The sequence below is a fragment of the Schistocerca serialis genome, chromosome 2 (assembly GCF_023864345.2).
Source record: "Schistocerca serialis cubense isolate TAMUIC-IGC-003099 chromosome 2, iqSchSeri2.2, whole genome shotgun sequence".
Lineage (NCBI taxonomy): Eukaryota > Metazoa > Arthropoda > Insecta > Orthoptera > Acrididae > Schistocerca > Schistocerca serialis.
Window position 1 is genome coordinate 631,295,527 of NC_064639.1, and position 23,029 is coordinate 631,318,555.

Consider the following 23,029-nt stretch of genomic DNA (forward strand, 5'->3'; position numbering starts at 1 on the left):
CAGACAGTGCTTGAACCAATTTCAGACGATAAGGTTTCATAACTAACCTTTTTCGTAGGACTCTCCATACAGTTGATTGTGGAATTTGCAGCTCTCTGCTAGCTCTGCAAGTCGATTTTCCTGGGCTGCGAACAAATGCTTGCTGGATGCGTGCTACATTTTCATCACTCGTTCTCGGCCGTCCAGAACTTTTCCCTTTGCACAAACACCCATTCTGTATAAACTGTTTATGCCAACGTTTAATACACCACCTATCAGGAGGTTTAACACCATACTTCGTTCGTAATGCACGCTGAACAACTGTCGTCGATTCACTTCTGCCGTACTCAATAACACAAAAAGCTTTCTGTTGAGCGGTCGCCATCTTAGCATCAACTGACGCTGACGCCTAGTCAACAGCGCCTCAAGCGATAAAATGTACAACTAAATGAAACTTTATAGCTCCCTTAATTCGCCGACAGATAGTGCTTAGCTCTGCCATTTGTCGTTCCAGAGTTTTAAATTCCTAAAGTTGTGGTATTCTTTTTGAATCACCCTGTATTTTGCACAAGCCTCTGGAATTCAAAATAGGTGGTGCTACCAGACGATGTCTAACGCATAGACTACGTAAACGAAAGGGTATTGTAAATAGATAATACCTAAAGTTTGTAGACGAGTCTCTACTGGCAAGTGTTTTGACAATGACGCCAGATATTCCGTAGAAATCTAGTCGGTCCTATGAGCAGCACAGAATCTGTGAATACCTTTCATCCCGGTATGTATCCTTGTAGACACTTTGAATATAATATTAAGCTCATTCCTGCTGGCACAGATACATACGAGCAATCATCCGCCTACACTCCATCCACGAATGAAATGGAAAAGACCTGTACATAAGCGAGTACCAAAATCCCCGCTCTTCCAGGCTATATACAAAGTACTGATCCGCTAGCACCTAATACACAATAAGGAAAAAAATCGCAACACCAAAAAAAACAACGTAGAATGAACTTTCAGGAATACATTTGACTATACTACGTATGCAAGTGACTGTCTTCGTAAGATCACATATTAACGTAAAAGCGACACAAACCATAGCAAATTTGAAATACTGGCACATTAATGAAATCTGTAACACCCAGAATGTTGAATGCTAACATGCAAACATGCATGCTCTGTGTTGTACAGGTGCCGGATGTCAATTTGTGGGATGGAGTCCCATGCCTGCTGCACTTGGTCCGACAGTACAGGGACAGTTAATGCTGTGGAAGAAGCTGAAGTTGTCGTCCGATGGTGCTCGATTGGAGACAGATCTGGTGATAGAACAGGCCAAGGCAACATGTCGACATATTGGATTGCTATAGCGGTGAGTACGCGAGTGTTATTCTGTTGGAAATCACCCACTGGGTTGCTGTTTATTAATGGCAGCACAGCAGGGTGAAACAACAGATCAACGTACAAATTTTCAGTTAGTGTGCGTGGGATAACCGCGATAATGCTCCCGCCGTCACACGAAATCGCACCTGTGACCATAACTCCCGGTATAGGTCCAGTGTGTTTAGTACTCATACAGGTTGATTGCATTCCCTCAAACGCCACCACTGTCAGCGATGCACAACCAGCTTTCGTCATAAAACATAACAGAAAAGCTTCCTTATCTCCAATTAGCTCTCGCTTCATACCACAATACGAAACGACAGTGGTTTGGGGTGAGTGGAATTAAGCTAGATGGCGTCTAGATCGGAGCTATTGTTGAAGTAACTTATTTGTAACGGTTCGTTGTATCACTGTGGTGAAAACTGCCGCTCAAATTTCTGCTTCAGACGCAGATACAGTGCGATGCCACAGCCATACGTCGAACAGGATAGTCCCCCCTCTCGATAATTCCATGTACCCTGGAAACCATCTCTTTGCGACCGTACATTCCCGTGACCACCGAGGCCAGCAGTCATGCTTCGGCCACCCTGTCGCTGCTCAAGCACTTTCTGTACTTAGAATTTCACGGTCCCTGTTAACACATATCGTTAAACGGAATGCCGCACTAGATTCAATCTGGGAGTGCTCTATCGAATTGGGCACGTAAAACGTATACGTAACTCATCTCCAAAGAGTCGTCAGGAGCGTTTTCTCCGGCGTTTCAGCTGATATTTGTAGTTTCGTTTTTGATTGTGTAGGTGGACTACAAAACAGTAGTACTCGTCACGATTTTCATGCTACTCCTAGTGTCGACAGAAAGCGGTTGTTTCATTCCCGTTACAAACAAAATGAGTGTTTAAAGCGAATTTCACTTTTCCATCCAACAGAGCACTCCAGATATATAAAGTGCAACAAAACGACGTGGCATTGGCTGGACTAATGTCTGGGTAGTGCTGGAGGGAAGTAACACCATGAATCCTGCAGAACTGTCCATAAATCCGTAAGAGTACGAGGGCCTGGAGACCCCTTCTCAACAGCACGTTGCAGGGCATCCTAGGTATGCTCAATAACGTTCAGTTCCAGGGAGGTTGGTGGCCACCGGAAGGGTATAAATTCAGAAGAGTGTTCCTATATTCACTCTGTAGCCATTCTGGACGTGTGTCGAATCGCATCGTCCTGCTGGAATTACGTAAGTCCGTCGGAATACACAATGGACATTAATGGATGCAGGTGATGAGACATGCTTACGTACGTGTTAACTGTCAGAGTCGTATCTAGACGTATCAGGGGTCCCATATCACTCCAACTGCACATGCTCCACTACATTACAGAGCCTCCATTATCCTGAACAGTCCCATGCTGACATGCAAGGTCTATGGATGCAGGAGGTTGTCTCCATACCCGTATACGTCCATCCGCTCGATACAATTCTAAACGAGAGTCGTCCGTCCAGGCTACATGTTTCCAGTAATCAGCAGACCAGATTCGGTGTTGACTGTCCCAGGTGAAGCGTAAAGCCTTGTGTCGTGCAGCCATCACCGTACACGAATGGGTCTTCGGCTACGAAAGCACATATTGATGTTACTGCGTGAATGGTTCTCTCGCTCTTCATCGAAATCTGCAGCATTTTGCGGAAGTTTTGCAATTCTATCACGTTGAAAGAGTCTCTTCAGTCGTCATTGGTTCCGTTATTGCAGGATCCTTTTACGGCTGCCGCGAGTGGGAGATTTGATGTTTTACCCGATTCCTGATATGCACGGTACACTCGTGAAATGTTCGTACCTTGGAGAAGCTGTGTCCCAGAGTTCGTGCGCCGACTATAACACCAAGTACAAACTCACTCAATTCTTGACAACATTCCATTTTAAGAGCAGTAACCGATCTAACAACTGCATCAGACACTTGTTTTTATATATAGGCGTTGTGCTGCATTCTGCCTGTTTACAAATCTCTCTAATTGAATATGCCTATGCCAGTTTCTTGAAAGGAGGGTGTAAGATGAATATCAACAAAAGCAAAACGAGGATAATGGAATGGAGTTGAATTAAGTCGGGTATGCGGCGGGAATTAGATTAGGAAATGAGACACTTAAAGTAGTAAAGGAGTTTTGCTATTTGGGGAGCAAAATAACTGATGATGGTCGAAGTAGAGAGGATGTAAAATGTAGACTGGCAATGGCAAGGAAAACGTGTCTGAAGAAGAGTAATTTGTTAACATCGAGTATTGACTTAAGTGTCAGGAAGTAGCACAGGATACAGTAGCATGGAGAGCTGCATCAAACCAGACTCAGGACTGAAGACAACAACAACAATGCCAGTTTCTTCGGCGATTCAGTCGATGTATTTAATATCGCACCTCACCTAGGTCCTAGATGTACTATCATCTAGGAACAGGTCTCTCCCCTTCGAACTGGAAAGTTGTCTGGACTGCAGAGTGAATAGTATAAACGATCAGTGGCATCTATACATTTCCATTCATCAGGATTTGAGCAGTACTGCATTATCAGAGGCTTTGTTAATAGAAAGAGAATCTTTATTCCGAGCATCTGCCTAAATTATGTGCTACTAATTTTTTACAAAAACCGCTATGTACTATTTGTAGGTACTCACTTTCTTACTAGAGCTTTCTGAAAGTATTTGTATGGAGTGTAGCCATGTATGGAAGTGAAATATGGACGACAAATAGTTTAGACAAGAGGAGAATAGAAGCTTTCGAAATGTGGTGATGCAGAAGAATGCTGAAGATTAAATGGGTAGATCACATAACTAATGAGGAGGTACTGAATAGAATTGAGGAGGAGTTTGTGGCACAACTTGATTAGAAGAAGGGATCGGTTGGTAGGACATGTTCTGGGGCATCAAGGGATCACCAATTTAGTAATGGAGGGCAGCGTGGAGGGTAAAAATCGTAGAGGGAGACCAAGAGATAAATACACTAAGCAGATTCAGAAGGATGTAGGCTGCAGCAGGTACTGGGAGATGAAGAGGCTTGCACAGGATAGAGTAGCACGGAGAGCTGCGTCAAACCAGACTCATGACTGAAGACAACAACAACAATGCCAGTTTCTTCGGCGATTCAGTCGATATATTTAATATCGCACCTCACCTAGGTCCTAGATGTACTATCATCTAGAAACAGTTCTCTCCCCTTCGAACTGGAAAGTTGTTTGGACTGCAGAGTGAATAGTATAAACGATCAGTGGCATCTATACATTTCCATTCATCAGGATTTGAGCAGTACTGCATTATCAAAGGCTTTGTTAATAGAAAGAGAATCTTTATTCCAAGCCTCTGCCTAAATTATGTGCTACTAATTTTTTACAGAAACCGCTATGTACTATTTTTAGGTACTCGCTTTCTTACTAGAGCTTTCTCTTCTCACTGCACATTTAACAAGTACTGACCTCAGCTGCTTTGGTAAGTCATGTCAGTTAACTTATCTGGACACCCCTCTTTTCGTTTCCTCGGCACTACTACAGTGAGAAAGAAGTGAACGGTGCAATATAAAAACCAGTCTTTTTGACAACGTTTGTTGAAATAGCGTTGATAATAAATATGACAGAGTGAACGATAATCCAGCTTACCAAAAACAAGGAAAGTCAATCTGCTGCAACCACAGTTCCTGGAACGATGTTATCTACGCTGTTCATTGCTCACAGAAATCTCATGCAGTGTATCCTATAATATTGCTGAAGCCTGTGGAATTGAAAACAGGTCGTCCTACCCAACGATGTCTAACGAATACACTACATAAACGAAACGGTGGTGCAACTTGTCAGGGAAATCCTAAACGTCATGGTCGAGTCTCCAATCGCAGATGTTGTTACAAGGATGCCAGATATTCCGTCGAAGCCTAGACATTCCTACAGAATCTGAGAAAACCTTTGATCCCTTTATGCATCGTGGTAGACAGTATGAACATAAAATTAAACTCATGACTTCTGGCGCAGGTACATACGAGCGATCATCGCCTATGCTGCATCCATGAATGGAATGGTTAATACTTGTATTTAAGTGAATAACAAAATCCGCGCTCTTCCAACGTATATAAAAGACAGTAATCTACTGTTGGACTAGCTTCTAATATACACTAAGGGAAAGGAATCGCATCACCAAAAATAATTAACCTGAGACTCATAAAATTTCGGGACTACATTTGACTAGGCAACATATGTAAGCAATTGACTTTGTAAGATCACAGATTAACACAAGCGCGACGTAAGGCACTGCAAATAAGAAATGCTGGTACATTAATAACCGTTGTAGCCTCTAGAATGTTGAATGCGACCATGCAAACTGCCGAGAATTGTGTTGTACAGGTGCCGTATGTGAGTATGTGCTATGGAGTTCAACGCCTGTTCCACTTGGTCCGTCAGCTCAGGGACAGCTAATGCTGGCTGTGGATGAAGCTGGAGTTGTCGTCCGATGTTGCTCGATTGGAGACAGATCTGTTGATAGACCAGGCCAAGGCGACAGTATGTATAGTATGCTGGGGTGCAAAAGCGGTATGTAGGCAGGCGTTATTCTGTTGGAAATCACACAATGGAATTCTGTTCATTAATGGTAGCACAACGGGTCGAATCAACAAATCAAGTACAAGTTTCCATTCAGGATGCGTGGGCGAATCGTGAGAGTGCTCCTGATTTCATACGAACTCACACTCCTGACCATAACTTACAGTATCGACCCAGCGTGTTTAGTACGCATACAGGTTGGCAACGGCATTCACCGTCAGCTAGACACAACCAGCTTTCATCAGAAAACGTAACAGACTAGCATCCTGCGTTCAATTTCCTCTCGCTTCACACCTCTGATTTCGGTAATGACAGTGTTTTGGAATCAATGGAATCGACGTTAGGGGGCGTCTATCTCGGAGCTGTTCTTTAAGTAATTGATTTGTAATAGATCGTTGTAACACTGCGATACAAACTATCAAATTGCTGCTGCAGACGCACATATAGCACGATGCCCCAGTCATACGCCAAACACGATGGTCAGGAACCTTGTCTCCTTACGAGCGTTCATTCCCGTGACCACCGCGGCCAGCAATCATGACAGGGCCATGTTGTCGGTGCTCAGGCACTCGCTATTCTTCGAGTTTCACTGTCCCTGTTGACACATATCGTTAAAACAAATGTTGCACTAGATTAAATATGGCAGCGCTCTATTGAATAGGACACGTAAAACATGCATGAAACTAATCTCCGAAGAGTCGTCACGAGCATTTTCTCCGGCTTTTCAGCAGGTATTTGCAGTTTCGTGTCTGATTGTGTAGTTGGACTCAGCCCAAGCAAGTAGTCGTCGCGACTTGCATACTTCGCATAGCTTCGATAAAGCGTCTGTTTCATTTACGTCACAAACAAAATGATACCTTCCACTAAGTACAAGACTTTCCCCTTAAAAATGAAAAGCTGTTTGGATTGCAAAATGAGTAGTAGAAATTATCAATGGCATGACTAGATCTCCTTGCATCAGGATTTGAGCCGTACTTCTTTATCAGAGGCTTTTTTGATATAAAAATTATCTTTATTTCGAGCCTGCGTCTAAATATTGTTGTTCTAATTTTAAAGAAGGTTATTAGCTATTTCAAGGAACTCACATTTTTACTCGCACTTTCTCTTTTGTTCGGCAAATTTAACAAATACTACCCCTAAGACGTGTGTGACATGACAACTCAGCTGTGTTGGTGAGCCGTGGCAGTTAACTTACCAGGATATCCGCCTTTTGTTTTCTCGGCTCTACTACAACGGCGCCGAATGAGAAGGAAGTGAAGTGCACTCGTCTTTTTACAATGAGATCGAATAAAATTTGGAAATTTGTGGTAACGTCTTATAGGACCTACTGCGGTCACCGGTCCCTAAGCCTACACACTACTTAAACTAACTTACGCTATGGACAACATACACACTCTTGCGCGAGGAAGGACTCGAACCTCCGACGGGGGCAGCCGCACGGACCCTGACAAGGTGACCCAGACCGCGCGCCTACCCCGTGATGCTACATCGAATGAGAAGGAAGTGAACGGTGCAGTATGATAACCCGTCCTCTCAACAAGGTTGTTGCAATAGCGTTGGCAATAAATATGACACAGCGAACGATAATGCAGCTTGACAAGGACAAGGAAAGTCAATCTGCTACTTGTTGCTGCAATCACAGAAAGGAAAGTTACGGTAACATTCAATGATGTCATCTTGTGTTTAAACATATATAAATGAAAATGTAAGACCGAGAGCAGTAGTATTTCTTAGCGAGTACAATGAAGGCTGCTCTGTTGTTTGTTGTTGGTAAGTATTGGTAGAATTTATAAATTTTAGTTCACGATTAACTTTCTTTTTTACCTTTTCTTTATATAATTCCTGAGGTAGTAATTCGTGTGAAAATCTATTTCTATTGCCGGCGGGGAATTTTTCACTGCCGCAATTAACGACGTGATACAAATGGGAAACAGTTTTGAGTATTGAGATGGTTCTAGGAAGATTTTTCCATTTGCTTGTGGTCTCGATCAGTGTTAGCGCATAGATACTCGACGAAAGTGTTCGTGTTGTCTATATAAACAATTTCAGTCGTCTGAGAGTATGACTCAAGTGATTACGAATGTTAAGCGTCACAGCTTAGTACTTATATACACATGACTAGCTAACTAGGAATTGTAACGAGCAATAGACGGGTGGACCAGTATTGCCACGTGAAGATAAAAATAACGTGAAACAGACTATCCCGCATTTTACAGGATTGCTGGCGAAAAGGACAACACAAGCTAAGGAGAGATGAAGGATACCAAACCAATGGAATGACTGAGCTTTGAATACAGGAATTAACGAACGACTGTATACTGAGCAGTTACTCGTCTACACCAACGATAACTCTTGAGAAAGTCCGTTCCACATAAAGAAAAATTCACTTCATGGACGAAATACCATATAGTCTTAAAAAGAGTAACGTAAAGGCAGTGAGGGAAACGAAACCCATCCTGTTATATCACTGAGTTAGTTATAATCGTAGTAATCTTGTTTTAGTTGCTAATTATCAGATTGACGATAAGGAGGTGAAGTTTTTCCAGTATCTTCTTAAGCTCTCGCAATTACTAACTAAACGCCCCCCTCTTCCTTATGTCTTCTCTGTTTTCTTTGTCTTTGCTTTCGACGCCAGACGGACGAGCAGAACTCGCGAAACTGTTGAGTGAGTATCGCTAAGGAAATTCTTTCGTGGAAGAATTTTATTGCCGTGAGAGGTTTCCTAAGATCTCAGACAGCAACCGCTTTCACTGCAACCGGTTTCCTGGGGTCATTTCCATTTCAGGCCGCTTCGGAAAGATACTGCCACGTATGTTCTGGTTCCAGTGATGAGTCGCTAATAGTGTAATTGAACAGTAGGGGATATCTTCAAGTTTTTATGCGCAATGGATTATACTCAGTTACGTCAAGGTCAACTTCCAACACCTCCACCAACTGTCGATCCCCTGCAGATTTCAAATGCCCTACAGTCTTCTGACGTTGCAGCATCGCTAGAGACTACAGCGTCACTGCGCAAAATCTCATGGAGCTACCATCATTACCACTACATCACTTAGATACAGCATGTTAAAAGAAAGTAGTTCTTGTTTTGAGAGATGATTTGAGCACGAAAACAAGAAAAAATCCTTTGCACATGGTCTTTGAGATGCCTACCTTAACAGGCATCATCACTCGTTCTTCTTCACTACTGTGAAACACATCAAGTCTACTTAAGCTGGTTGCTATCTCGAATCATCCACAGAATGCAGTAAACTAATAAGTAGAAAAATGAGACCACATTATTTTGTTGTTGTATAGCAGCATATAATCCTCATATTGTGCCTTGACTAAAAAAATATTCTATGTGACTTATGTACCTACTTTTCCATAGTATATGGAAACAAGGCTTCTAATCAGAATATCACTGCTTACCGATACAGTATAGAGAGTTACGACCAGATCGTTACCACACGAGTGTACCACACGAGTGTTTACTGGGTACAGCAACGATATAAATGTAAAAGACCTGGAATAAATAAAGTTTTACTGTAGTTAGCCGCAATTTGGTATGCCAGTGTTGTCTGAACGAATTTCGATTGCAGAATAGAATGGTCACATAAATTTGGTAAACAGCCAATCACCCAAAAATTGGGCAAGAAAAGTAATGCGGCAAATAAATAAAATGCATTCTCGTGACCTTAAATGTAGAGAACACGTGTGACATGAACACTGAAGGCGTCAATCTAGCCTGCAATAATGTTAATTACAATTTTGCAATGACTAGCAACACTCCATATAAATTACGCTATATTACGTAACTCATGAAAATGCTGTCTGTTTGAAAATATGTTTAATCTTGCCTAGGACAGGGAAATATTCATTGCCGGTTGTTTTGCAAATGATGCCGCAGAAACCGTCATTTACGGCAACTATTATATGCGAATCCTAATGTTACGTTGACTTATGCACGTAATGTCATTTACAGAACATAACATAAAATTGTAAAATTTCTTTGACTGTGACATAACCAGCTTACTTTTGTCAATAAAATACAAGTTGCATATGAATCACTTGTAGATTAAAATGCTTTTCTCCCTTACCATACTTGTGCACCACTGTATGAACAAATGTAGATACAATTATTTTTTATTACAATGATTGTGTTATTGAAAATCAGTTGTAACTTTAACTGAATCGAATCTCTTTTAACTACTTCTTTTACTTACTACTTTCTGGGAAGCCATGGTTTGAGGGCAGAACGCTGTTCCTGGTTAACGACCTGAGTCTGTAAAGTTTGTATTGAACAATGTCCCAAAAATTTACTATTACACTGGCATGCCTGTCACAGAGCAATCAAAATACTTGCTAGATATTACTTTGCGATGAGTTGCTTCTGGCACGATGTAATGGTTATTACGAAATTCGTTACTGGCGGTAGACTCTTCTTGATGAGAGAGCAGCTTGAATAAAATATATGCACACAGCAGTCTTCATTAATTCCATCATTTTCTTGTGATCGTGTTCTGTGTACATATATGTGCTGGCTTACTTATATTTCGCCTTGCCACATACGTATTATAACATAATTTCCTCAACAATTTCCGTTTGGCATTTGCGAGCCAACACACACGTCTGTACCACACAAGAGATGCTTCGCAACTCATCTCTGCCCTTAGTTCTAGGACTGCATGCTCTCGCGCCAACGTCGTTATCTTTCCATGAAGTATATTCTTTGTAATAGTTCAACATAATTCCCTTGACACTGCCAGCGTATTTAATGCAATTAATATTTTTATCCCTTATTTATTCACTCAGCATATATTACCTTTTGATAAAATCTAATTAATGACAAAATTCATAAATACATACAGATACAAGAAATGATTATAAACTTAGGCGGTAGCTGAAAAATACATGAGACATCGGGTATTACATACGACCTGATTTTGTGAGTCGCCGCTAAAGGCCGTACTCGAAATGGTGTTTGCTGCTCACCGTCTGTAATAACAGGCTTCCATTATGCTGGAAATTGCAGAAAAAAACTACAACGTAAATGGTTTTCATTAGCTGTTCACAATACATACTGGATCTGTTAGAAATTATGTAAGTGCACTTACCCAGAACTGTGAATACGGTTTACAGTTTCAACAACTGCTCAAAGCTCTTAAGGTAAGCGTTTTAGATTCTATTTGAACTGGATTTCTCTCATAGTTTTATCCGAACTACAACCTCTCAAAATATGCAATACTTTTTCTTTTACACCGTGTATATTCTGACCTGTAGTGGCCATGTGACATTTCCACGTCGTACCTTTCAAATTATCTTTCCAATTATCGATTTTGTTCCATTAAGAGCGATATCTTGAGTTATATTTGCATTTAGGTACCGAAAACATTCTCCTGTTTTGGTACAGTACGTCTTAAAACATTCTACATAAATGTCACAAATATGAGGTATTCTCCTACTATAGCTTCCCCAATATCAGCTACATTGGATTTCATGTACAACTTAGAGACTACGAGACAATAGAGAACCATTTACATCCAGAGAAGATACATTAGCAAGTGGCTGAGTTGTGGCGTGAGTCACCAGAGTTGCATTGCATCTCGGTATTGTAAGGCTAGCACCTGCCTGAGTCGCAGTACCAGGCAGTAGTATCAGAGCGCTAGATGGTGAAGTTACACTAACAGGCAGTGGACAAAGTTACGAGCTGTAATACTGTTCATCGTTTTCTACAGCATTGGTCGCAGTTGCGGTGGTGCACGGACAACCAGAAGAGTCGACCAATGCCACCATCCAGGGTGCGGAAGAGCCGTCCGCCACGTTCCCGGCTGTGAGAAGACTGGCGGCGCCGTCGTACGCGGAAGAAGACGAGGATACCATTTGTGTCCAGGCAGACAACAAGTTCTACTTGTATGCTAATTCACTGAAGCTGTATTCTTGCTACAACCTGCTACCGAAGGGTACGTTACTTTAAATAACAAGTTTTTCTGTTCATGCTTGACAAGATTACCACGGACTGTTTAGTATAATATTTCGTGAATTGTTCCAAAGTGAATGTGAGAATATGAGTTACATCAAACCATCTAGGGAAGCAGCATATTGTTACCTCCCCGTGAATAATGCAAGCTTCTGCACTTAACGAAATTGCAAACTCATCGAAATCTTCACCAAAACTATTCCAAGCAATTTCCTGCACATATTTAATTCTCTTTTTCCATTTACATGTTGTACTCTTAAATCTTCTGAATTTTTTAACTTTCTAAAGTTTAGAAACTGAGTTCTTTTGTTTGGATTATGTTGTATAACGTGACATGAAGTTCTCCATAGGCTATAGTCTCAACATTTAGCAAAGAGGTATTTTAATGGGCGACGCATGTTAGCACGAGTACCGCGTGGTTTATTTTGAAGTAAATACGTTGCTAGCTTTCTACCTAGATCTAGATACAGTAAAGCATTGTAAAATGATAGGCAAGGCATACTTTTCATTGTACTTTGTTGAAGGCCAACAGAGGAACTAGTGTACATCAACAATACTTGTTATACGTTCATGAAAAAAATAGAAATAGGATACAAGATTGGAAAAGTTCAAAATTTAGCCACCAACCTGTGTGCCTAAGACAGGCGATGATACGCCATATTAGTAATCAACCGCACAAGCATTGTAAAAAATTACCCCGTATTTGAGGCATTTATAAAGAGCAGCAACCAACACATTGTATTTGGGAGCCAGTGAAGCGTGAAAGCAGAACTTGGTAAAAGAGAGTTAATTATGTCAGACCAGAATATCGAGGTAGAAGGAGTGGAAAATAGCGTAGTCGTAGTACTAGTTGAGATTTCCATCTAGTTACAAATTGTGTCTGTAATGCGTTGATTAGCACGAAAGTAAAGGTTATGCGTAAGCCAAAAAGCGCAAGTATATCCTTCTAATGGCTTATAGACTCGCCTGTAGAAGTAACTTAAAATGAAAAATTAATTCATGTGTACGTGTCCTTCGAAGTTGTGACGAGTATTTAGAGACCTAAGCAGTCATAAGAATACCAACAATCTTGCTTAGTAATCATTTGTGTAAAAGCTTCGTAGAACAGATATTATTGAACTAACAAGTGGCAGATGTAGACAAACAGATATGAGCACATATTGAGCTGTACCACTGTCTTACCGTTCCTGATGTGCTCGTAGTGTAATGAATATGAGGATGGACATGTATACAAATCAAGCGAAGAAGTTTACATATGTAGTGAATTTGTTGCAACATAACCACGATATTATTGCACTTGGCTTTCCGTGGCCGCCACCGGAAAGAGGCGGTGACCTTACAGTAAACAAGTACAGGGATGGCTAAGGAAAACGCATTTCAGCACAGCTGTGCGTATACTGTCAAGTGGTTCATAGTGTCCTCGTGAAATATTACGATAAAATCTCACGATTAGCAGACCGAAGCGCCTTCACTCCCAGGAACAATAATATTGCTGTCGACTAATAAACAGCAGGTCACCTCAGATCACCACAGTCAGTTAACTTCGACAGGGATTGTACGGAGCAATAGTGGCACAAGATACAGAGAATAATTCCTAAAACTCTAGTAAAATCGGAATCTTCAAGAGCAGATGGAGAGGGCTCACCATTAAATACCTATGACTCTCTCTCCAAAGTATTAACATTTTGGTTATTTTGTTCTTTTCACACATAGTAACCTGAGCAATGGATTGGAGTTACGGAAACATTGTTTATATACTTCTCAGAGTCTGTAACTGATCAGCAGGCTAACACAGACACCGAAGATTTCGATTAGTATATGCCATCCGATTGTAAAATACTGCTGATATCCAATCACGTCCGGACAGAGTACCGGTCGGTTCACAACCTGACATGATGAGGAATACGATGATGGCATATTTAAAGGGCTCAAATTGGAGGTTGTTAGTCAGTATGCCACTCCCAGAAGAGGTGTATTGTGAACGCTGTAGACTACACTATAATAAGGCAAATAAAGCTTTGTATTTAAAAGAGCCGAATGAACACGCCTCCTCTTACTCAGGCACCGCGAATACTTTTTTGTGCTGCCAGTTTCTGCACAGACGATCAAAATGTGAATTAACTCCTTTATCCAATGGTAATGTTTCCGTTATCTACACGGCATGTCTCGCTATGAGAAAATGCGGACTTGTGGAGAGCATGGTTCCTCAGCCTTGTCTCGTATGTTAGAAATCAAGCTGGTTCTTTAGATACATAATGACGATCTCATATCTCATTGTGGACAACGTCTAACTTGATGTATGTCTGCCTTGCTAGTCCATATACAGGGCAGTCGTATCCAAGACAGAAACGAAGAAATGCAATGTAAAGCTGCAGAACTTGAGAACTGTAGGCACTAAGGCACTTTATGATTTTATGTGCTTCCTGGCACTTTGCTTTCACTTCCCTGACATGTTCCAGACGTCTCCATTTATCACCAAATGCTGACTCAGTAATGTAACTGATTTGCTACAGTAATCTAGAGTAAAAATGTTTCAGTTCAGTTAAAAAGACAATATGAAGAATTATAGCCCATAAAATTGTTTCTCTACAAACATTTAGACATAGTGTCGAGCTGAGACCTCATGACGAACAGAAAATTGAGAAATAAGCCACGAACAGGGAGCACTAAACTGGATTTCTTTTGACTCGTCAGTCTTCTGACTGGTTCGTTGTGGTCCACCACCATTTTCTCTCCTTTGTCCAACTTTTCATCACTGAGTAGCACTTTCAACCTATGTCCTCAGTTATTTGCTGAACGTATCCCAAACTTTGTCTACACCTACACTTTTTAACCTTCTACAGCTCCCTCCAGTAACATAAGAGTTATTCTCTGATGTCTTAGCAGATGTTCTATCATACCGTTGTTTTTCTTTTCAGTGTTTCCCATACATTCCTTTATTCGCATATTCTGGGGAGAACCCCCTCATGTCTTACTTTATCAGACCACCTAATTTTCAACATTCTTCAGTAGCACCACATCATAAATGCTTATATTCCCTTCTGTTCCGGTTTTCTCACAGTCCAGCTCTCACTGCTACAGAATGCTGTGCTCCAAACGTACTTTCTCAGAAATTTCTTCCCTAAACTAACACCTGAAACTGGCAGATTTTTGGCCAAGAATACCCTTTTATCAGCGCTAGTCTCCTTCTTATGTCCTCATTCTCTAGTCCGTCATGTGTTTTTTGCTGACTGTTTAGCAAAATTCCTTCACGCCATCTCGATCGTGATTGCCAGTTAAGTTTCCGACTGTTATCTTTTCTGCTACTTCTTTTTACTTTCGCCTCTCTGCGACTTACTGTCAATCCATATTCTGCATTCATTAGATCGTTGGTTCCAGTCAACAGTTCCTGTTCTTCATCATTTTAAATGAGGATAGCAATGTCGTCAGGTAATCTTATTATTTATATCCTGTCACCATAAATTTTACTCCCACACATGAGCCTTCCTTTTATTTCCGTTTTGCATCTTGAACAGATGGGGTGAAAGTTTAATCCTTCCTCTTACATCCTCTTCAATCACAGAGTTTTGTTCCTCGTCTTCCATTCTTACTGTTCTTGTACTTGTATATTACCATATTTCCTTGTAGCTTACCCCTTTCTTTCTCAGGATTTGATGCATCTTACAGCGTTTAACATGTCGAACGCTTTTACCACGTTGACAAACCCTACGAACATGTCTTAATTTTTCTTCGAGCTTGCCTCTGTTGTCAACCACAATCTCAGAACTGTCATATTTACCTTTCCTAAATGCACACTGACGTAATCTAACATATCTTCAGTCTACTTTTACACTCTTCTGTATATTATTCCTGTCAGCTACTTGAGTGCATGAGCTTATATGCTGATTGAGTGACAATGGCAGCACTTGTCGACTCTAACAATCTTGGGAACTGTTCGGAAGTTTTTTTTTCGGAAAGTCTGATGGTATATCACCAGTCTCCTTATAATACTCGTACACATCAACTAGATTCTGATATAATTTTATCTATCCCTTCTGCCCCATCTGATTTACGTCTTCCAAGGCCATTATAATTTCTAATATTCTATCCCCTAAGCCTTCCCTATCGACTTCTGTTCCTTTTCCTGTTCTGTCATCACGTGAGTCGTCCTGCTCATAGATGCCCTCTGCGTACTCTTTCCATCTATCCTCTGTCTCCTCTTCATTTAACAGTAGAATTCCTGTTGTACTCGTATTGTTGCCGCGCTTCTTTTATTTCACTGAAAGTTGTTTTTGCTTTTCTATAGGTTGAGTCAATCCTTCCGTCAAAGTTCAGTCAATCGTTCCGGCAAACTTTACTTTTTTTGATTTCTTCACCTTTTTCGTGGAGGCGTTTTGCCTTAGCTTGCCTGCATACTCTATTTGGCTCATTCCTAAGTGACTTGTATTTCTCAATTTCACTGAACGGATTTTTAATTCTTTCTTTCGTCGATCAGCGGAAGTATTTCTTTTGTTATCCACTGTTTCTTCGCAGTTATCTTCCTTTTACCTAAGTTTCTCTCTTCAGATTTTGCGACTGCCCCTTTCAGAGATGTCCATTACTCTTCAGCTGAACTACCTAGTGAGTTATTCATTATGGCTGTATCTATAGCCTCAAACAACTTCAGAGGTGTCCCTTCACTCCTTACTACTTCTGTATGTCACTTACTTGTGCACTGATTCTTCCTGACCTGTCTCTTCAAATTTAGCCAACTCATCGTCATTATTACGCTTTACAATCCAATATTTGAATTCCAAATATCTGCCTGATCATGTCCTAATTTAATTGAAATTTTCATGTATCTCGCAGCCTTCTCAAAGTTGAACCTCTCCTTGTGTGATTCTTGTACAGTCTTTACGTTATTAAACCTATTGCAGAATATATTAATCTTTCTCCGGTCTCGTTCCTACTACGAAGCTCATTTTTAACCGTAAACCTATCCTGTACGCCTTCCTGCACAACCACTTTCCAATCCCCCATGACTGCAAGATTTTCATATACCTTTACATACTGAATTACCAGTTAAAACCTGATATACTTTCTCTACCTCTTCATCTGCTTGCGACGAAGCATGCATATCGAAACTATTGTTGTCAGCGTTGGTTTGCTGTCGAATCTGATGAGAGAAACCCTATCAGTGAAATGTTCGCAGTAACTCACTCATTGTCCTACCATCCCATTCATAATAAATTCTAATCCAGTAATACAATTTTCTGCATCTTTTCATATTACTGTACACTCATCTGATCAGAAAGCGTATGTCCTCTTCCAATTTCACATCCGTGACGCCCACTGTCCATTAACGCGCCTTAGCATTTCCGTTTTCAGAGTTTCTAGCTTCCCTACCACGTTGAATCTTCTGCCATTCCACGTCCAGATTCGTGGAACGTTATTCCTTCTTTCGTTTTTCAATCACTTGTCAAGGTCTCCGCTCGTTTCGGAGTCCCCTCCCAGAGATCTGAGCGCGGTACTTGTTAGGAATCTTTTCCCAATGGAGAGGTCATGAGGGCACGTTCTCAGTTACAGGCCACATGTCTTGCAGATACGCATTATCTGTTCTTAATGCAGTGGTTACCATTGTCTTCTCCATCATCATGCCACTCAACGTTGATGAGTCTTCCGCCTTGTAGGGGCAGTTTGCCACTCCAGGGGAAAGAGAGAGATCTGAAGCTCTGTTGGCACTTCCGCTCTCTTTGACAAAGCCGTTGGCAGGGTGAGGGTGACTTTACGCCGGAAGTCTTCGGCCGCTACTGTAATTTTAAATTTAAGCAGTGAGGACGATTCTAACATGGAACAACAAATGTTGGACTATTAATGAAAGACGCTACACGTAGACCATGGGTGCAATCCTGAAATTATAATTGTGGACATTATGCTGTTAATGGCGATATCAAAAACTTCCTCTGGTTACAGCCTATATTTGAAGAATATGATCCAAAGGCACGTGTCCGAAGCTACAGAGAAAATAACTTCTGTTCAGGAAGGGCAATGCGAGAAAGTGAAAACTCTCCGTATTTCTCATTCATGAATATGAATGGATGGCTGTTTTCCTTTCCTTATTCAACTTAAAACTCATCTTCTTCCTCTCTGCAGCTTCACAAGTCTATGCCCGGATTATGTACCCCAAGTCAACGCATACGTGACTGTTTAGTCTGTCAACTTACGTCTTTACATTGCGTACATTCGCTGAATAGTCATTCTTTCTGCAATTTCTCTGTGCCTATGGTCATTGTGTCTCACTATGCCACCACATTTGTAATTGAATGAACAATTTTTTAAGTACAGATCCACCTGTAGTGGATGTTCTCGAAGTTCTGTACTTTGTCGTGTTTGGCACTTGGTGAACTATTTTAGTGTCGACGAGAATTTTCTTTGTCGATTAACAGATTTACGTGTACCATCCAAACTGTTGAAACCTTTAAGTACACATAACACTCACAAATTAGCAAACCAGTCTTCAAATACTGTAAAAATTTTCTGTATTATTGATGTTTTATGTTATATTCTCCCAGATACTCGACTGGGAGCACTATCTATATCACCTTTCGTATTTGGATATTTTTATCTCTTCTGCTCAAACAAGCCACTTTAAGAATTGCTAGCTTGAGAAACGGAAAACAAAGTTATTTTCTCAAGTACCGATGGATCGATACAGCCCATCAGGACAAAATACCGACTTTCTGCTGAAGATCTCGCCTATGACAAGTTTTCTAGAGGTCGACTGCCTCGCCTCAGCTTTCATCTACATCTACATCTACAATTATACTCCGCAAGCCACCCAACGGTGTGTGGCGGAGGGCACTTTACGTGCCACTGTCATTACCTCCCTTTCTTGTTCCAGTCGCGTATGGTTCGCGGGAAGAACGACCGTCTGAAAGCCTCCGTGCGCGCTCTAATCTCTCTAATTTTACATTCGTGATCTCCTCGGGAGGTATAAGTAGGGGGAAGCAATATATTCGATACCTCATCCAGAAACGCACCCTCTCGAAACCCGGACAGGAAGCTACACCGCGATGCAGAGCGCCTCTCTTGCAGAGTCTGCCACTTGAGTTTGTTAAACATCTCCGTAACGCTATCACGGTTACCAAATAACCCTGTGACGAAACGCGCCGCTCTTCTTTGGATCTTCTCTATCTCCTCCGTCAACCCGATCTGGTACGGATCTCACACTGATGAGGAATACTCAAGTATAGGTCGAACGAGTGTTTTGAAAGCCACCTCCTTTGTTGATGGACTACATTTTCTAAGGACTCTCCCAATGAATCTCAACCTGGTACCCGCCTTACCAACAATTAATTTTATATGATCATTCCACTTCAAATCGTTCCCCACGCATACTCCCAGATATTTTAAAGAAGTAACTGCTACCAGTGTTCGTTCCGCTATCATATAATCATACAATAAAGGATCCTTCTTTCTATGTATTCGCAATACATTACATTTGTCTATGTTAAGGGTCAGTTGCCACTCCCTACACGAAGTGCCTATCCGCTGCAGATCTTCCTGCATTTCGCTACAATTTTCTAATGCTGCAACTTCTCTGTATACTACAGCATCATCCGCGAAAAGCTGCATGGGACTTCCGACACTATCTACTAGGTCATTCATATATGTTGTGAAAAGCAATGGTCCCATAACACTCCCCTGTGGCACGCCAGAGGTTACTTTAACGTCTGTAGACGTCTCTCCATTGATAACAACATGCTGTGTTCCGTTTGCTAAAAACTCTTCAATCCAGCCACACAGCTGGTCTGATATTCCGTAGGCTCTTACTTTGTTTATCAGGCGACAGTGCGGAACTGTATCGAACGCCTTCCGGAAGTCAAGAAAAATAGCATCTACCTGGGAGCCTGTATCTAATATTTTCTGGGTCTCATGAGCAAATAAAGCGAGTTGGGTCTCACACGATCGCTGTTTCCGGAACCCATGTTGATTCCTACATAGTAGATTCTGGGTTTCCAAAAACGACATGATACTCGAGCAAAAAACATCTAAAATTCTACATCAGATCGACGTCAGAGATATAGGTCTATAGTTTGCGCATCTGCTCGACGACCCTTCTTGAAGACTGGGACTACCTGTGCTCTTTTCCAATCATTTGGAACCTTCCGTTCCTCTAGAGACTTGCGGTGCATGGCTGTTAGAAGGGGGGCAAGTTCTTTCGCGTACTCTGTGTAGAATCGAATTGGTATCCCGTCAGGTGAAGTGGACTTTCCTCTGTTGAGTGATTCCAGTTGCTTTTCTATTCCTTGGACCCTTATTTCGATGTCAGCCATGTCTGACTCATGGGAACGTACCACGCCTGTAGACTGCTTATTCTTACTTTGTTTAAATTTAAGGTTAGGACCCATCTCGCAAGCCGTGCAGTTAAGGCGAGATCTCCGCCTTGTGTGACATACAACGTGCATATTTCATCACAACTGTAGTCGCTGAGGCACGCTCAGAAGTTACGGCAACTGATGACTCGCGACGCTAGCGAGCACCCAGCTAGGTATCGCCGAGACCGTCACACCGGTGCCCTGTCATTACTGGCTGAGCCACCGAGGGAAGCAATCGAGTTTAGACTTGCAGCACAGAAATACATGGGATATCAACTATGGCAGTCACAGAGGCCCACGTTTGGCCCGCACGATTACTTTGAATCAAATACAGGGCCCAAGAACTCCACCGAATATTTGAAATGTAAAACTGTGTCCATCATTTGCAGGTTACGTAAGGTCGAAAACGATCAGGAGTCTTAAAGTCAAGACGTGCACACACACACACACACACACACACACACATACACACACACACACACACACACACACACACACACAAACAGAAACACACACACCGCTGTATTTCATATGTCAAATATAATATATGCTCCTTAAGTACATATACATTCAGTAACTAATTTTTTTCAGAAATATTAATAACTTTCTCATCAAATTTTTTTCGTTCGACCACAGTGAATGTACTGGACTGGGTGGGCGAGTGTGCAGACGGGAGAATATCGTGGCTGCACTGAGCGCGTAGAACAGAGTAACCGCTTCGCACTGCTTCACGTTGGATCATTCCAGGGCGGTTTAAGACCACATCAGATCGTTCACGTGGGGCAAGGAGTTACTGCTATAGGGGACGGGCGGCGCTCACCACTGCCTAACTCCCAAATTATGGGTTCTTCAAATCTGTTTCCTGTATGGGAAAATGGCTTTGAGCACTATGGGACTTAACGTCCGAGGTCATCAGTCCTCTAGAACTTAGAACTACTTAAACCTAACTAACCTAAGGACATCACACACATCCATGCCCGAGGCAGGATTCGAACCTGCGACCGTAGCGGTCACGCGGTTCTAGACTGTAGCGCCTAGAACCGCTCGGCCACCACAGCCGGCCACTGTATGGGAAACTGAGGCCCTGAGGTGGTGAAGATTTATCGTATCACAGTATAGATTTCTGGCGTATTGACTCCCGCGCACGTGGGCAGCCTTACCCTCCTTGCAGAGTTTCGTTCGAGTGACATCCTAACTCTCTCTAAATGCACCAAGCTTGATATTTACTAGCGTGGTCCATGTGCCAAAGAGCCGTCTACTATAATGCCAGTATGAATAGGAAGCCGCTTACACAGGGCTATCTATTTAAAACGCATGAACAAAAGAAGGTAGTTACTGTTCCGAGGAGGTGCTAAATCAATACAACATCCCCACGAACTATCACTGGTACATGTGGAAACGACACTCTCTCTAGGGCATCTATTACCACAGATCTCTCACATTCTCACTGTTATGCGACCGTAACATAATCTTTCCACAGTGCTGAAAATGAAATTCGTGCCATGTAAAAAAAGTGATAACCTATCACATTGTTATCAGTAGTAAATATCAAATAGTATTTAATTCTATTAATAGTTTCTAACTTTAATAAAACATATTTCCTTCTGTTTGTTGTAGTTTACGTGGTGAAACCAAAGAGTCTATGCAAACCAACCCTGTCAGATTGTCCCAACAACTAGGAGTATTGCAAGCCTGCTGGCTCATCTTGAAGAGACTGACTCGTCTGCGAGTGACTGAAGACCAGATGGCTGGCCTGCTCACTGAAGAATCTACAATATTCAGAGAAAGCAAGAAATCCCAAGAGCGACAGAACTTACCACTTTTTCTAGCAACAAGAACTGGAGGAATCGACTAATCCTCTTTCATCACAGTTTCTGATTACTTCACGACATGCAATAAATCACACCATATTGCTTCACGATATGCAATAAATCACACCAGCATTACATTTAGGCGAGAAACTCACAGCAAAAACTTGTGTTTAAAAACATGGTCTTTCCTTTTTTTTATCTTTCTGTTGGCCTTGTAATAGTTTTATAATGACGCAATAAAACTGTATTTTCAAGCCATCACCTGTTACAATTCAGTCTTTGAATACATTTCCTTATCTGCAGCTTCACATTATTATTGGCAAATTACGACTCTACATTAATCATACTAAACGCAGTTCATCCATTCATGCTAACCTCGTACCATCCCATTACCCAATACCCGCCCTAACACGTTGACTGGAACGATGTCACTGGTGGACACAGCAGAGACTGACACAGTGGCTTGGCCTTGTCTTTCCTCGATAAAGCGTGAAATACTTGCAGCACAGAATACATGGTGTCTTCTCTGGATGTGCTATATGGAGGCCCAAGGGGGTGAGCAAAACAATTTTATTTCAAGCTGTTACGCAGACAAATCTGTGAAATACAACGCCATGATACAAGTTTGCATTATCGCTGTAAAAAAAGTGATCGTGTACCGTCTCAGTCTCTGGCTCTTCTAGACTGAAACATAAAAACCAAGGCGTGCTAAAAACCAATGCCTACGAATTATACACGTGAAAAATCTAAAAGCTTTTTAAACAGAATAAAGTTTATTATCAATTTTCTTCTTCATTCTCCAGTCTACATACTTATATCTCATCATTATCACCATAGCGACGAACAAATTTCTCCGAAAGAGTGACCAGTTTCTTGATACCGCCATTGTCGAATGCCTGACTTTGTTAAAAGAGCCACAATGTTACCTCTGCCTGCACTGCTTCGTCGCTGTCAATGTGAAATCACTAAAAGGGTTCTTCAAGCTCTGGAACCAAACTAAAATCGGATGGTGCCA

General features: G+C 41.6%; 1 protein-coding gene across 1 annotated transcript; it reads left to right on the forward strand.

The window, feature by feature from the left end:
* The first annotated feature begins 7,520 nt into the window (after nt 1–7,520).
* Nucleotides 7,521–22,272, forward strand: LOC126457695 (uncharacterized). The gene is made up of 3 exons (XM_050094226.1): nt 7,521–7,678; nt 11,626–11,850; nt 21,821–22,272. The coding sequence occupies exons 1-3, from the start codon at nt 7,651–7,653 to the stop codon at nt 21,880–21,882; spliced, it is 315 nt and encodes a 104-aa protein (XP_049950183.1). The 5' UTR covers nt 7,521–7,650; the 3' UTR covers nt 21,883–22,272.
* The last annotated feature ends 757 nt before the right edge of the window (nt 22,273–23,029 follow it).